Source organism: Mycteria americana, unplaced genomic scaffold (genome assembly GCF_035582795.1).
Source record: "Mycteria americana isolate JAX WOST 10 ecotype Jacksonville Zoo and Gardens unplaced genomic scaffold, USCA_MyAme_1.0 Scaffold_86, whole genome shotgun sequence".
Taxonomy (NCBI): domain Eukaryota; kingdom Metazoa; phylum Chordata; class Aves; order Ciconiiformes; family Ciconiidae; genus Mycteria; species Mycteria americana.
In genome coordinates this window covers 33,880-48,323 of record NW_027445670.1, presented here as the reverse complement: position 1 = coordinate 48,323, position 14,444 = coordinate 33,880, and the positions used below count along the sequence as shown (strand labels likewise).

Here is a 14,444-nt window from a genome sequence, read left to right as displayed (position 1 = left end):
TTACTGGGGGGTTACTGGGAGCAGACAGGAACTGGGAGTCACTGATTGTTACTGGGGGGGGGGGGGGGGGGGAACGACACTGGGACTGTGTGTAGGGAGGAGCAGGCCCTTACTGGGGGTTACTGGGAGGGACTGGGACTGGGGATAGGGAGATACTGGAGCTGTGAGGGGGGGGGGGGTTACTGGGACTTACTGGGAGTTGTCCCACCCTAAGGTGCCACCAATGGCCGAGAGTCACCCAGAGCCACCAGGTACTGGTGAGCCCCGGACCCCTGGGTCCCCCCTCCCCCACCCAGACCCCTGGGTCCCCCCTCCCCCACCCGGACCCCTGGGTCTCCCCTCCCCCACCCAGACCCCTGGGTCCCCCCTCCCCTCCCCCACCCGGACCCCTGGGTCTCCCCTCCCCCACCCGGACGCCTGGGTCCCCCCCTCCCCCCAGGTCTGCGGGGCCTCGTCCCCCCGTCGCACTTTATGCTCCGCCCCCCCGGCCCCAGCACCAGGTAAGGCCTCCCAGTGCTCCCAGTAACCTCCCAGTTACCCTCCCCCCCCCTCCAGTCGTCCTTGTAATCCTCCCAGAGCCGCCCCCAGTGCTCCCAGTAACCCCCCAGTGTATTCCCTACTTACTCCTACTGTGCTCTCATGTTCCCAGTAGCTGCCCAGTAACCCCCAGTGTTCCCAGTAACCTTCTAATAACTTCCCCAGTGATCCCAGCAACTCCCCAGTGCTCCTGGTAACCCTCCCAGTAACCCCCAGTGCTCCTTGTAATCCCCCAGTTTCCCTCTCCAGTGTTCCCAGTAACCTCCCAGTACATGCCAATGCTGGCAATGCTCCCAGTAACGCCCCCCAGTGTTCCCAGTAATCCCTGCAAACCCTCCCAGTGCACCCAGTAACCCCCAGTGCTCTCTGTAATCCCCCAGTTTCCCCTTCCCAATGTTCCCAGTAACCCCCCCAGCAGCCTCCCAGTGTTCCCAGTAATCCCCCACTAACCCTCCCAGTGCTCCCAGTAATCCTCCCAGTAACTCCCAGAGCCTGGACACCTTAGGTCCTCTTTGACAGGACACTGGAGGCGGAGCTTGAGGCTGAGAAGAGGCGGAGCCAAGCCCTGGAGGTGGAGCTTGAGGCTGAGAAGAGGCGGAGCCAAGCACTAGAGGTGGAGCTTGAGGCTGAGAAGAGGCGGAGCCATGCCCTGGAGGTGGAGCTTGAGGCTGAGAGGAGGCGGAGCCAAGCCTTGGAGGTGGAGCTTGAGGCTGAGAGGAGGCGTGGTCAAGCCCAAGGGGCGGAGCCTGATGGGGAGCAGCCCCTGGAGGAGGTGAGCCCAGGCACCGGGGTCCCCTGGGGGCCATGTCCCCTCCCCTTGGGGACACAATGGCCCTGTCCTCGGGCTGTCCCCATGGTTGGGGTGACAGGGTGGCCATGTCCCCTTGTCCCTCTGGTGTCCCCAGGGTGTCCCCCTGTCCCCAGGGTGTCTCTGTGGTGAGGTGACATGGTGGCCCTGTGCCCTGTCCCCACAGTATCCCCAGGATGTCCCCATGTCCCCTGCACCTCTGGTGTCCCTGGGGTGTCCCTCTGTCCCTAGGGTGTCTCCATGTCCCCTGTCCCTGCAGTGTCCCAATATCCAGTGTTCCCAGGATGTCCCGTTGTCCCTTTGGTATCTCCATGGTGTCCCCCTGCCTGCAGGTTGTCACCCTGTCCTCATGTTGTCCCCATGTTCTCGGTCCCCAGCATGTCCCCATACCCCCTGTCCCCACGGTATCCCAATGTCCAGTGTCCCTAGAATGTCCCCATGTTCCTTTGGTGTCCCCATGGTGTCCCCCTGCCCCCAGGTTGTCACCCTGTCCTCATGATGTCCCTTGTCCCCAGAATGTCCTCATACTCTCTGTCCCCTCAGTGTCCCCGAGGTGTCCCCCTGTCCCCAGGGTGTCCCCCTGTCCCCGCAGTGTCCCCACACTGTCCCCGTTCCCCCCAGTGCCAGGCCCAGGTGCTGCTCCAGGCCCGGCTCAGCGCCCTTGGCCACATCCTGACCCTGCAGGAGCACGAACTGGGCCGTGAGGTGGGGCTGGGGGGCCACAGGGTGCCCCTGAGGGGGCTTTTCGGGGGGCAGGGATGGCATAGGGTGCCCCTGGGGGGCCCTTTGGGGTGCTGGGAGGGGCCCCTTGGGTGCTAGGGGGGCAGTGGGAAGGTCCTGGGGTGCTCTGGGTGGGGGTCGGGGGGGTGCTGGGGTGGGGCTGGGGTGCTTTGGAAGGGTTTGAACCTCCCCTATGGTGCCACTGGGGGGGCTTTTGGGGTGCTGGGGGAGCCCTAGGGTGTTGTGAGGTGCCCCTGGAGGGCAATGGGGGGGGCTTTGGGTGCCCCAGGGCATCCTGGGGGGCAATGGGGTGACACAGGGAGATGGGGGGAGTCCTAGGGTGCTCTAGGGGGGCCCAGGGCCTCTCTGGAGCGCTGAGGGGGGGCAGAGGTGCTGGCGGGCCCTGGGGTGCCATAGGGTGCACCTAGGAGGGACTTTTGGGTTGCTGGGGGGGCCCTGGGGTGCCATGGGGGGGTCCTGGAGGCACAATAGGGTGACACAGGGTGCTGGGAGGGGCTGGGGTCCTCTGAGGGGGTTGGGGCACCCCTGGGGTGCCATAAGGTGCCACTGGGGGGGCTTTTGGGGTGCTGGGGGGATGCTGATGTGCAATGGGGAGGTTCTGGGGTGCTGAGGGGGTCTCGGGTGCCCCTGAGATGGGCATGGGTGTATTGGGGGGCAGACTTGGGTGGCTTGGGGGGGGGGGGGGGGGTGGGCGGCAGGATGTCAAGGGGGTGTCTGGGTGCCCCGGGACACTCACGCCTCGCCCCCTAACCCCCCAGCTGCCCCCCACCGAAGTCCCCGTGGCGGTGGCCCCCCCCCGGCTGCACGCACTCCTGGGGCGCTGGCGGGAGAAGGTCTTCGCCCTCCTGGTGCAGCAGCGGGTACAGGAGGAGGCACAGCGGGCGCTGCGGGCGCAGGTGGGTGCCCAGACGCCTGGGTCCCACCTCGGGGGGGGTTCCTGAGTCCCATCTGGGGGGATTGGGGGGCACCCGGACTCCTGGGTCCCCCCCTGAGGGGGCACCTGGACTCCTTGGTCCCTCCTGGGGTGGGGGGTGCCTGGGTCCCATCTGGGGGGATTGGGGGGCACCCGGACTCCTGGGTCCCTCCTGGGGTGGAGGGTGCCTGGGTCCCATCTGGGGGGTTTGGGGAGCACCCAGAGTCCTGGGTCCCTCCCTTGGGGTGCCTGGGTCCCATCTGGGGGGGTTGGGGGTGTCCGGACACCTGGGTCCCTCCTGGGAGTGTTCCTGACTCCCTTCTAGGGGGGTTGGGGAGCACCCAGAGTCCTGGGTCCCTCCCTTGGGGTGCCTGGGTCCCATCTGGGGGGTTTGGGGAGCACCCAGAGTCCTGGGTCCCTCCCTTGGGGTGCCTGGGTCCCACCTGGGGGGTTTGGGGAGCACCCAGAGTCCTGGGTCCCTCCCTTGGGGTGCCTGGGTCCCATCTGGGGGGGTTGGGGGTGTTCGGACACCTGGGTCCCTCCTGGGGGTGTTCCTGAGTCCCTTCTAGGGGGGTTGGGGAGCACCCAGAGTCCTGGGTCCCTCCCTTGGGGTGCCTGGGTCCCACCTGGGGGGTTTGGGGAGCACCCAGAGTCCTGGGTCCCTCCCTTTGGGGTGCCTGGGTCCCATCTGGGGGGGGTTGGGGGGTGCTGGGATGCTTGAGTCCCTCCCAAGAGGGGGGGTCCCGAGTCCCTTCTAGGAGGGTTGGGGGGTTTCCCGGATGCCTGGGTCCCTTCCAGAGATCACCCATTTCCTTCTGGGGGGGCTCCTGGGAGACCCCCGGACGCCTGGGTTCTTCAGGTGGAGATGCTGGGGGCAGCGGTGGCAGCGGGGACGCGGCGGGTGACACGGCTGGAGCTGAGCCTGCGTGAGAGGGCGGCCACTGCCGAGCTGCAGCGTCGGGACACCGAGGTCAGCAGGGACACACGGGGGACATGTGTGGGACATATGGGGACATGGAGGGACATGTGTGGGACATATGGGGACCTGCTGGGGACATGGGGACATGGAGGGACATGTGTGGGACAGAGGGGGACCTGCTGGGGACATGGAGGGACATGTGTGGGACATATGGGGACCTGCTGGGGACACAGGGGGACACGTGTGGGACATATGGGGACTGGCTGGGGACATGGGGACATGTGTGGCACAGAGGGGGACCTGCTGGGGACATGGAGGAACATGTGTGGGACATATGGGGACCTGCTGGGGACAGAGGGGGACACATGGGAACCTGCTGGGGACATGGGGATGTGCTGGGGACACGTGGGACACATAGGGATGTGCTGGGGATATGGGGACCTGCTGGGGACACGTGGGACACATAGGGACGTGCTGGGGACATGGGGACCTGCTGGGGACACGTGGGACTCATGGGGACCTGCTGGGGACATGGGGACGTGCTGGGGACACGTGGGACACATAGGACGTGCTGGAGACATGGGGACGTGCTGGGGACACGTGGGACACATAGGGACGTGCTGGGGACATGGTGACCTGCTGGGGACACGTGGGACACATAGGGACGTGCTGGGGACATGGGGACCTGCTGGGGACTCGTGGGACACATAGGGACCTGCTGGGGACATGTGGGACACATGGGGACCTGCTGGGGACATGGGGACCTGCTGGGGACACGTGGGACTCATGGGGACCTGCTGGGGACATGGGGACCTGCTGGGGACACGTGGGACACATAGGGACATGCTGGGGACATGGGGACGTGCTGGGGACACGTGGGACACATAGGGAAGTGCTGGGGACATGGGGACCTGCTGGGGACACGTGGGACACATAGGGACGTGCTGGGGACATGGGGACCTGCTGGGGACACGTGGGACACATGGGGACCTGCTGGGGACATGGGGACCTGCTGGGGACACGTGGGACACATAGGGATGTGCTGGGGACATGGGGACCTGCTGGGGACACGTGGGACACATGGGGACCTGCTGGGGACATGGGGACCTGCTGGGGACACGTGGGACACATGGGGACGTGCTGGGGACATGGGGACGTGCTGGGGACATGGGGACCTGCTGGGGACATGTGGGACACATGGGGACCTGCTGGGGACATGGGGACCTGCTGGGGACACGTGGGACACATAGGGACGTGCTGGGGACATGGGGACGTGCTGGGGACACGTGGGACACATAGGGATGTGCTGGGGACATGCATGGGACATATGGGGACACGCCGGGGACATGTGGGACACATAGGGACGTGCTGGGGACATGGGGACCTGCTGGGGACACATGGGACACATAGGGACGTGCTGGGGACATGGGGACGTGCTGGGGACACGTGGGACACATAGGGACGTGCTGGGGACATGGGGACACGCTGGCGACATCATGGGGGGGCCACTTGGGGAGGGGTTGAGGACATGATGAGGACATGCTGGGGACATCGGTGACCAGTGGGCCATGTCCCAGTACCTGGCTGGGGAGGTGACCTGGAGTGGGGACGTGCTGGGGACACGGGAGGTCTTGGGGACAGGTTGGGGACGCGGTGGCACTTGTCCCAGCGCCTGGCGCAGGAGGTGATGCGGCAGCGGGGACGGGCAGAGGCGGCTGAGGAGGCACTGGGGGGACTGGCCCGGGCAGCTGCCAGGTACTGGGAGGAACTGGAGAGACTGGGGGGGGGGGGCTGGAGGGGCACTAAGAGGGACTGGGAGGGACTGGAGGGGCACTAAGAGGGACTGGGAGGAACTGGAGGGACTGGAGGGGCACTAAGAGGGACTGGGAGGAACTGGAGAGACTGGGGGGGGCACTGGAGGGGCACTAAGATGGACTGGGAGGGACTGGAGGGGCACTAAGAGGGACTGGGAGGAACTGGAGGGACTGGGGGGGGGGGGACTGGAGGGGCACTAAGAGGGACTGGGAGGAACTGGAGGGACTGGTGGGGGGGACTGGAGGGGCACTAAGAGGGACTGGGGGGGAACTGGGCACCGAGAGAGATGGGGGGACTGGGAGGGACTGGGGGCCACTCTGAGGGACTGGGAGAATAGTGGGGGGCACTGGGAGGGACTGGGGTGACACTGGGAAGAGTTGGGGGGGACTGAGATGGGGGCCAGGGGGTTACTGGGAGGCACTGGGAGGGGACTAGGAAGGAACTGAGAGGCCTCTGGGGGATACTGGGAGGGGACTGGGATGGAGAATCTGGGAGGTCACCAGTGTCCCTGTCACCACTGTCCTACCCCTGCTGCTCGTGTCCCTGCGTCCCCCAGGCTGGCCGGGGTGGTGACAGCACGCGAGGCTGAGGTGACAGCAGCCACCGGGACCATGGTCACCCTCAGCGCCCGCCTGCGCCAGGCGGGACAGCGGCTCCGCGTCCTCCAGGGTACGGGGACACGGAGAGGGGGGACACAGGGACACAAGGACGGAGAAGGGGACACGGGGATGGGAAGGGGGACATGGACTTGGGGACGCTGGGAGGGAGACGTGGGGACAGGGGGCACAGAGGCGAGGAGGGGAGGGGGACACGGAGACGGGGGAAGACATGAGGACAGGGAAGGGATGGGGACACGGGGACACAGAGATGGGGAGGGGGACGTGAGGATGGGGACACGGGGAGGGAGACATGGGGACAGGGGTGGAGACAGGGAGGACCGGAGAGGGGACGGGGACATGGGGACAGGGAGGGAGATAAGGGGACAGGGGGACAGGGACAGGGACATGGGGACAGGTATGGGGACGTAGGGCTGGGGACAGGACACGTGTGAGAACGGGAACAGGGGGGCCCCGATGCCACCGTCACCCCCCCCTCTGCAGCGAGCGGCCCTCGACTCACCCTGTCCCCAGGGCTGGTGAACCCGGTGTCACCCTGTCCCTTGTTCCCAGGGCTGGTGGCCCCGGCGGTGGCCTTGGAGCGGCCGTGGTGGCAGCGGGACCCTGCGGGGGACGAGTGAGTGACGGGGGAGGGGCCCAGATGTCTGGGTCCACTTTGGGGGTGTTGAGGGACACCAGGGGACCCTGAGGGTGGGAGGGGACCCCATGGGTGACATTGGGACCCCAAGGGTGGCATGGGGAGACATCGGGACCCTGGGAGTGACTTTGGGACCGCAGGGGTGGCAGGAGACCCCGTCCCCACTCTTGGGGATCCCAGGGGTGACATGGTGGCACTGTCCCCCGCCCCTGCTGGCCCTGACCCACATATGGGGCCAGGAGTGACAGGGTGACGTTGTCCCCAGCCCGGTGGCCAAGGTGACAGGCAGCACCCATCGGCTCGTGGGGACAACGGCCAGGGTCCAGCGCAGCGGTGAGTGGGGACGTGTTGGGGACGCATTGGGGACACCCTTGGTGGGGAGGACACCAGGCAGAGGACATCACCAGTGGGACACTAGGGGACACCGGGCAGGTGCCAGGGGACACACTGGGGACCAAGTGCCACCCTGTGCCCCTGTGGGTGAGCGGTGGCTGCCATGTCCCCACCACGGCCTGTCCCTGTCCCCACAGCGGTGGCCTTGGGGGTGGCTGAGGAGGTGACACACGGCCAGGTGACAAAGGACAAGGTGATGCAGGACAAGGCGGCACGGGGTGAGGTGAGGTGGCTTGGGGACATGGGTGGGGATGTGGGGGACACAGAGAGGGGACATGGGGGGGGCTGGAGGCATAGGGAGGGGCCAGGGGACATGGTGAGGGGGTGACAAGGGAGTGACACTGCTCTGGGGGGCCACTCGGGGACAGGGGTGGCTACTGTCCCTGTGTCAACCCTCCTGCTGTCACCCCCAGGCCACCCACCGTGGAGACAGGACAGTCCCCCCCCTGGGCAGAGGTAGGTCCGGCCTGTGTGGCACCTGCGGGTGTCCCCATGTCCCCCCAGTGTCCCCATGTCCCCCTCTGTGTGTGTCCCCATGTCCCTGTGTCCCCCCAGTGTCCTGTGACATCCCAATGTCCCCCCAGCCCCCAAGTGTCCCACAATGTCCCCCCATGTCCTCCCAACGTTCTCCCATGTCCCCCCAGCCCTCCAATGTCTCCCCAATGTCCCCCTCCATGTCCCCAATGTCCCTCCATGTCCCCCAATGTCCCTCCATGTCCTCCCCAGCGGCGCTGGGCTCCCTCGTGACGCAGCTGCAGGCCCTGGGTGCCGCCATCCTCGGGGACGATGGGGACAACGGTGACAACGGTGACCCCTCCTGACCCCTCCAACCCTGCTGCGGACCCAGGCACCTGGGTGAGTCACCCCCACCACCCCAGCCAGTGGGGAGGGGACCAGTTTGGCCCAGTCCAGCACTGGTGTGACCCACGTGTCACCTCGTGTCACTTCCCAGATGTCACTCAGCTCCTGCCGCGTGTCCCGGGGGAGGACACGGGGATACGGAGGGACACGGGGGGGTACTGGGGACACCGATTCCGCACCGGAGGAAGGATGAGCGCTCGCATCATCGCCTGGGCGACTCGTTTTGCTCGTAGCTGCGCACAAATTAACGAATTAACGAGCTATAAGCGATGAAACCTCACGACTTGAGCGGTGAATAAGTGAATTTGGTTGATAAACCACTCCGTGCAAAGGGGATTGAGCCCTTCTTTGTTCATTAAGATTTCTTAACGAGCTCCGAAAGTTTAATTGACAGAGTATTTTGAGAAATGCAAACGGACCGTGACGTGTTAGTGATGTCAGAAGCGGGATCTCTCCTGGACGTGTCCCCTTGGAGCCGCTCGAGGCGACCGCTTTTGGTGTGAGCGGAGATATTTGGGCGTGTCTGTGCCGTGGCGAAGACCGAAAAACCAGATGCTGAGCGGGGAGAAAAATTTAAGGAAGGGGGATGGTGAAATCCCAAGCGGGATTTGTCCCGGATTAAGAGCTGCTGGCCGGATCCTGGTAATATTTGGCAGAAATTCGGCAAATGACGAGCTTCGCGTAGGTTAGAGAAGGGAAAAAGAGAAGACGCCGCGTCCTGGCGACCGGGCAGTTGTCTTGGAGCAGCGACGGATACGATTGATGAAGTTGGAAGAGGAAAACGAGGAAGAGGAAAAGGAGGAAGTGAAGCGTAAGCAATTAGAAATGCAAAATAGATCGTTCGAGTCAAAATTTCAGCCTCAGCTAGTCGCAGAAGGCGAAGAACGCGGGAGGAGGTGGTCGGAAGCCGCTTTAGACCCGGTTCAAGTCCGTTGTGCCGTGGATGACGATGGTTGGGATATCTGGAAACGAGCAGACCCGTGGGTGATAACGAGGATGATTCCCTGCCCTCTTGGTATCAGTAATTAAGGCTGAACAACAAAGCACGTCTGCGGGGGCACAAAACTCGTCTCCGATTAATTGATCTGGAGGAAAGACACCGAGGGGGAAACACCCGTGGAGGGGCTGGCACGGATCTGGACAACCGAACCCAACCACCTCCACCTTACCCCCCCGGCTGAACCTCCATCGTTAGCATCAAGTCCGGGAATATCGGATATCGCGGGGCCAAATATTCTCAGTCCTTTACGGATTTGCGCTGTCGGGGCTGAGAAATCGTTAGCTTTAGCCGTTAAGACAGCCTTAAACCTGTATTTTTTTCCAAGAGTTCCTTCAACGTACGCCAGCTGATTTATCGCTCTACGCCCCAGGGGATGAAAACCGGGGGAGAACCTCAGCTAAAATAAATGGAATAAAAAAAGAGATGGTTTGTCCCCGTGCGAAATACAAGGGGAAAATTGGGAAACGCTCGCAGAGATGATGGGAAACGTGTTTGGATTAAGGGGCTCCCTCCGAGTCGGTTCAACACGCTGGCAACTCCCCTTTCTGCTGGCTGGGTTCTTGTTAACTTCTCGCGATGGTCCTCTGTGACCTGCGTCAGGAGACGGGGGGGGGGGGTGACGCCGTAGGATTTACAAGGATGACGACGGGAGCCGGAGGATGGGAGTGATGCGAGCTCGGAGATGGACCCGGATCTATCGGCACTAAACCAGGAATCTACGGGAAACCGGGGCTCGGTTCAGTGGAAGCACTCGCGGCCGCTGCTCCTGCCGCTGAAGATCCAAGTCCTGAGATGACGATCGTGGTTAATGATTGAGGAATGATAACGAGGAACAATATTCCTCGTTGACGGAGGAGTCCAAATATCGACGGTTGATAAGGACACCTGCAGGGTTACGCAATCTATTGCCAACCCCTGCTCCTCTACCCCCCAACGAGCTACTTAATATTCCACGATCCAAATTAACCTTCCGATGTTAATCGTCCTGTTTCTGGGTTGATAAAAGAGCTGGAAGAACGTCGTCAAGTCTCATCCTCCTCCAGCTCTCCAGTATGACCAGTAAAGAAACCTAACGGCAAGTGGAGACTAACATCTAGATGATGTTTTAATAGGTGGACGCCCAGCGGAAGCTGCGCAACAGGCTGTGGAGGTGATTAGCGCCCGCCGAGAGCTCCTTGAGGTAGAGGAAGGAAAGAAATAAGGACCCAGCCGGGAAGTGACATTTTGGGGAGTCAGATGGAGAGGTGGGAGGAAAACAGCTCCTGCTGAGGTCCTACAAGAATTCCAAGAGTTACCCAGCCCCGAGAATAAAGGAGTTGGGTGCTGTGACAGGGACTTTAGGATTTTGGAGGACACGTATTCCAGGTTTTCATATAACAACATGACCATTCTATAACTTACTCAAGAAAAATGCCATCTGGGCATGGACGCCACCACGTGAAGAAGCCCTGGAGCTTCTGAAGGCCGATGTGAATGTGTATCAGTCACTGGGAGCCTTCCACCCCATGCGGCTCCTCTCGCTGCAATATCCAGGTGGGAGAGATGGGATATTGGTGGGACTATGTCAACAAGGACCTCCCGGTTCCGAGGAGCTCCAACTCATGGCAGAGTGCTCGGCACAGTTCCTCAACCTTTGAAGAGGTTCTAGCAGCTTATGAAGGGTTGAGGACAACTGAACCCTCAACTCGGGGAAGAAGCTTAACGTTCCACACGCCAGTACCTCTTCTTAAACCTCTTCTCGGTGGTAAACCCCCACCTTTAGATGTAGCACCTAAGACCCCTGTACAGAGGTGGGACTGTATATCCATCACAGGTGGCTTGACTAAGGAGAATGAAGTTGCTGAAGCTGTGGAGCACACAGCAGTGGCCACACGAAGCCTCCATGTTCTCCTACCAGGATGCTCCTGAACTCCATCCCCACCAACCGGATGGTGTCTGACTGATGGGAGCGCTCAGAGAACGTTGGGTGAATGGCACGGAACGGCTGCTGCTGGATCTGTAGCTGATGGACTTGTGGTGATGGAGCGCGTAGAAGGTTCTGCTCAACCAGCAGAGCTCTAGGACGTCGTATTGGCTCTTAGAAATGGCGTATGGACCATATACATCTGGACCATGTAAGTATGGGCTGGTGCTACGCAACGGCGAGGAAATTGGGCAAAACGCAACTGGCAGATGGGGAACGGAGACGTACGGAGAAGAAAATATTGGGAACCAAGAGACCAGATCACCGTCTCCCGTCCTACTGCTATAGGGCGTGGAGCTGCACGCTGGAAAAATACCACTCGGGTGGCCAGAAGGACCGATACGGGCGACCACCAGTAGAAACGTGGCAGGATTTTCTTCTACCTTGAGTATTGGATGGTTGAATGGCTCCATGAATGGTGGAGCTACACGGAGCTGGATCATCATGCAGCAAGACCGTGTTGGCCAAGCTCTAAGCAACAAGCAGTCCCACCAGTGACCACTCGTGGATTTGGTAATGGTAGGAGGAGTTATCAAAAGTCAACCGCTTACCCATGTCCCCAAGTCCTTTGGGACACTTGGTAAGTTGACTCAATCTCCCCCGTGACACCAACCTCGGAAGGTGATGATGACCGGAGTTGAAAGAGTAACGAGTTTGGGTAATTAAAGCGATTAAACCGATGATTTGGTGTGCACCTGACGCCATAGGAGATAGAGATAATGGGTCACCTTTTAAAAATAAAATAGGAGAGGAACGGTGTCTTGAGCATGGAGTCAAGTGGACTTTGAAACCCTACCAAGCTCTGAAGAAGGGTGCGGTGGAAAGCTGGAAGGAGGTCGATTAAGCAACTCAAACAGCAAAACGATGCTGCTAATTAGGGGAGGAACTTAGGGGAGACCATACGAGTGTTGAACTCACGGCAGACTCCTACGGGTAGTCCACTATAGAGAGGTCCATGCGCTGATCCAACACCAGCAGGATGCTTTGACCACCTCCGGACATCCAGGAGAACAGGCGAGGAATCAAAACGCAATCCTTCGGGAAACGCCGGGTGGGAAAACGCGCTTTTGAGGGAGGGGAATATTGGGAGCGAGATGACTCGTTCCTGAGGCCTGCATGTGATCCAAGACCTTGGTGGTCTTTCTCCAAGACCTTGGTCTTCTTTCTCCAAGACCTTGGTGGTCTTTCTCCAAGACCTTGGTCTTCTTTCTCCAAGACCTTGGTCGTCTTTCTCCAAGACCTTGGTCGTCTTTCTCCAAGACCTTGGTCTTCTTTCTCCAAGACCTTAGTCTGCTTTCTCCAAGACCTTGGTCTGCTTTCTCCAAGACCTTAGTGGTCTTTCTCCCTCCCTAGGAACCGTTGACCTCCTGGATGAACAAGTGGAAAGCTGTCCTTGAACCTTCATCCTACGGAAAGTATCCACCTAGAAAGCACAGCGTTTCCGGGAGCTTTGTTAACACCCGGTGAGGTGTCAGCACCGGAGAAGATGTGGAGAACATCTAAAAAGACAAGAACCTTCATGCGATGGACAATCCTAACCCTTCCGTGGGGAAATCCGGCATTCCCTCACAGAAATCTTGATGGATAATCAAGGAAATCCAATTAGTCCGTCATGTCCCAGCTGGTGACCTCCGCTCTAACGTGGACACTGAGACCCAACGTACCCAGAACCCACTGGTGGGACAGCAGGAACCGAGGTGTCCACCCACCCTTCGTGTAGGTGGTAGTAGGGTGGATCCAGGAACGGGGACCAGTTTGGCACTGGTGGGACCTCACGTCTCCGTGTGTCACCTCATAGGTGACAGTGCCATCCCAGTTTGGCCCAATTTGGCACTGGTGGACCCCCATGTCACCACATAAGTGACAGTACCATCCCAGTTTGGCAATGGTGGGACCCCGTGTCCCCATGTGTTGCCCCGTAGGTGACATTGCCATCCCAGTTTGGCCCAGTCCCACACTGGTGGGATCCCACGTCAGGCCGTGTCACCTCCCAGGTGACAGCGCCATCCCAATTTGGCACTGGTGGGACCTCCACGTCATCCCATGGGTGATGGTGCCATCCCAGTTGGCCCAGTCTAGGACTGGTAGGACCCCACATCACCCCGTGTCACCTCCCAGGGGACATCCCCCATGCCATCCCAGTTTGGCACTGGTGGCACCCCGTGTCCCTCTATGTCACCTCACAGGTGACACCACCATCCCGGTACGGCACTGGTGGCACCCCACATCCCCACGTGTCACCCTATAGGTGACAGCACCATCCCAGTATGGCCCAGTCCAGCACTGGTGGGACTCCCATGTCACCTCCCAGGTGGCAGTGCCATCCCAGTTTGGCCAGTCACTTACTGGTTCTCCCCATCCCAGTGACCCATCACTTTATTTCTTTTTACAGCTTTGTCCCTTTTTTGCACCATTTCAGCCCATTAAAGCTCCTGGGGTGACGTTGCCAGTGGCACCGTGTCCTGTCGGGGGTGGTGGCACTTGGGGACACGAGTGTCCCTGCAGTATTGGGGGGGATGTCCCTGAGGACAGGAGGGTCCTGGGGGGACACTGAGGCCCCCGATGGGGACAGGGGTGTCCCCAGGAGGGGTGGGGGGACATTGGGGCCCCCCATGGGGACAGGGTGGTCCCCTGGGGGGGGGGGGGGGGGACATTGAGGCCCCTCATGGGGACAGGGGTGTCCCCAGGGGGTGGCTGCGGGCGGGCAGGAGGACCCGGGGGGGCGCCTGCTCCCGTTGCCATGGTCACCCGTTGCCACGGTGACATGGCCGGGCCCCCGCGCACCGCCATTGGCTGCCATGCTCCTGCCCTGCGTGTGCTGATTGGTCGGTGTTACACCGGAAGCGGAAGTGAGGCGAGGGTAGTGCCTGGAAGGGAAATTGGGGGGTGCCCGTAATGGGGAGCTGGCTGCAAACCAGTACAGGGCCTGAACTGGGAAAGAGCCTTAAACTGGAACAGAGCCTCAACTGGCCCAGGCTCTGGACTGAGCCAGGCCCTGAATGAAACTGGGCCAGAGCCCAGAGCTGGGCCTAGAACCGTGAGCTGGGCCTAGAGCCTGAGCTGGGCCTGGAGCCCCGAGCTGGGCCTAGAGCCCGAGCTGGGCCAGGAGGTGAGCTGGGCCTGGAGCCCCGAGCTGGGCCTAGAGCCCTGGAGCTGGGCCTAGAGCCTGAGCTGGGCCAGGAGGTGAGCTGGGCCTAGAGCTCTGAGCTGGGCCTAGAGCCTGAGCTGGGCCAGGACGTG

General features: G+C 61.5%; 1 protein-coding gene across 6 annotated transcripts; it reads left to right on the top strand.

Moving 5' to 3' along the window:
* Positions 1-125: 125 nt before the first annotated feature.
* Positions 126-13,649, top strand: CCHCR1 (coiled-coil alpha-helical rod protein 1). 6 transcript variants are annotated; one of them, XM_075490645.1, is made up of 14 exons: positions 127-257; positions 440-500; positions 1,057-1,309; positions 1,967-2,050; positions 2,845-2,982; positions 3,859-3,969; positions 5,600-5,673; positions 6,290-6,402; positions 6,903-6,966; positions 7,253-7,320; positions 7,518-7,603; positions 7,794-7,836; positions 8,107-8,235; positions 12,558-13,649. In XM_075490645.1, the coding sequence occupies exons 1-13, from the start codon at positions 224-226 to the stop codon at positions 8,199-8,201; spliced, it is 1,224 nt and encodes a 407-aa protein (XP_075346760.1). In that variant the 5' UTR covers positions 127-223; the 3' UTR covers positions 8,202-8,235; positions 12,558-13,649. The 6 variants fall into 6 exon arrangements, 5 of the variants coding, with proteins under 5 accessions (XP_075346761.1, XP_075346760.1, XP_075346762.1 ...); XM_075490643.1 differs by having other exon boundaries at positions 130-257; positions 5,588-5,673; XM_075490644.1 differs by having other exon boundaries at positions 133-251; positions 5,588-5,673.
* The last annotated feature ends 795 nt before the right edge of the window (positions 13,650-14,444 follow it).

Excerpts from the sequence above, each read along its gene's own strand:
- CCHCR1 (XM_075490643.1), top strand. The coding sequence starts at position 224 with ATGGCCGAGAGTCACCCAGAGCCACCAGGTACTG. Across the intron at positions 1,310-1,966 it reads GGGAGCAGCCCCTGGAGGAG|TGCCAGGCCCAGGTGCTGCT; the intron begins GTGAGCCCAGGC and ends CGTTCCCCCCAG. Across the intron at positions 5,674-6,289 it reads CTGGCCCGGGCAGCTGCCAG|GCTGGCCGGGGTGGTGACAG; the intron begins GTACTGGGAGGA and ends TGCGTCCCCCAG.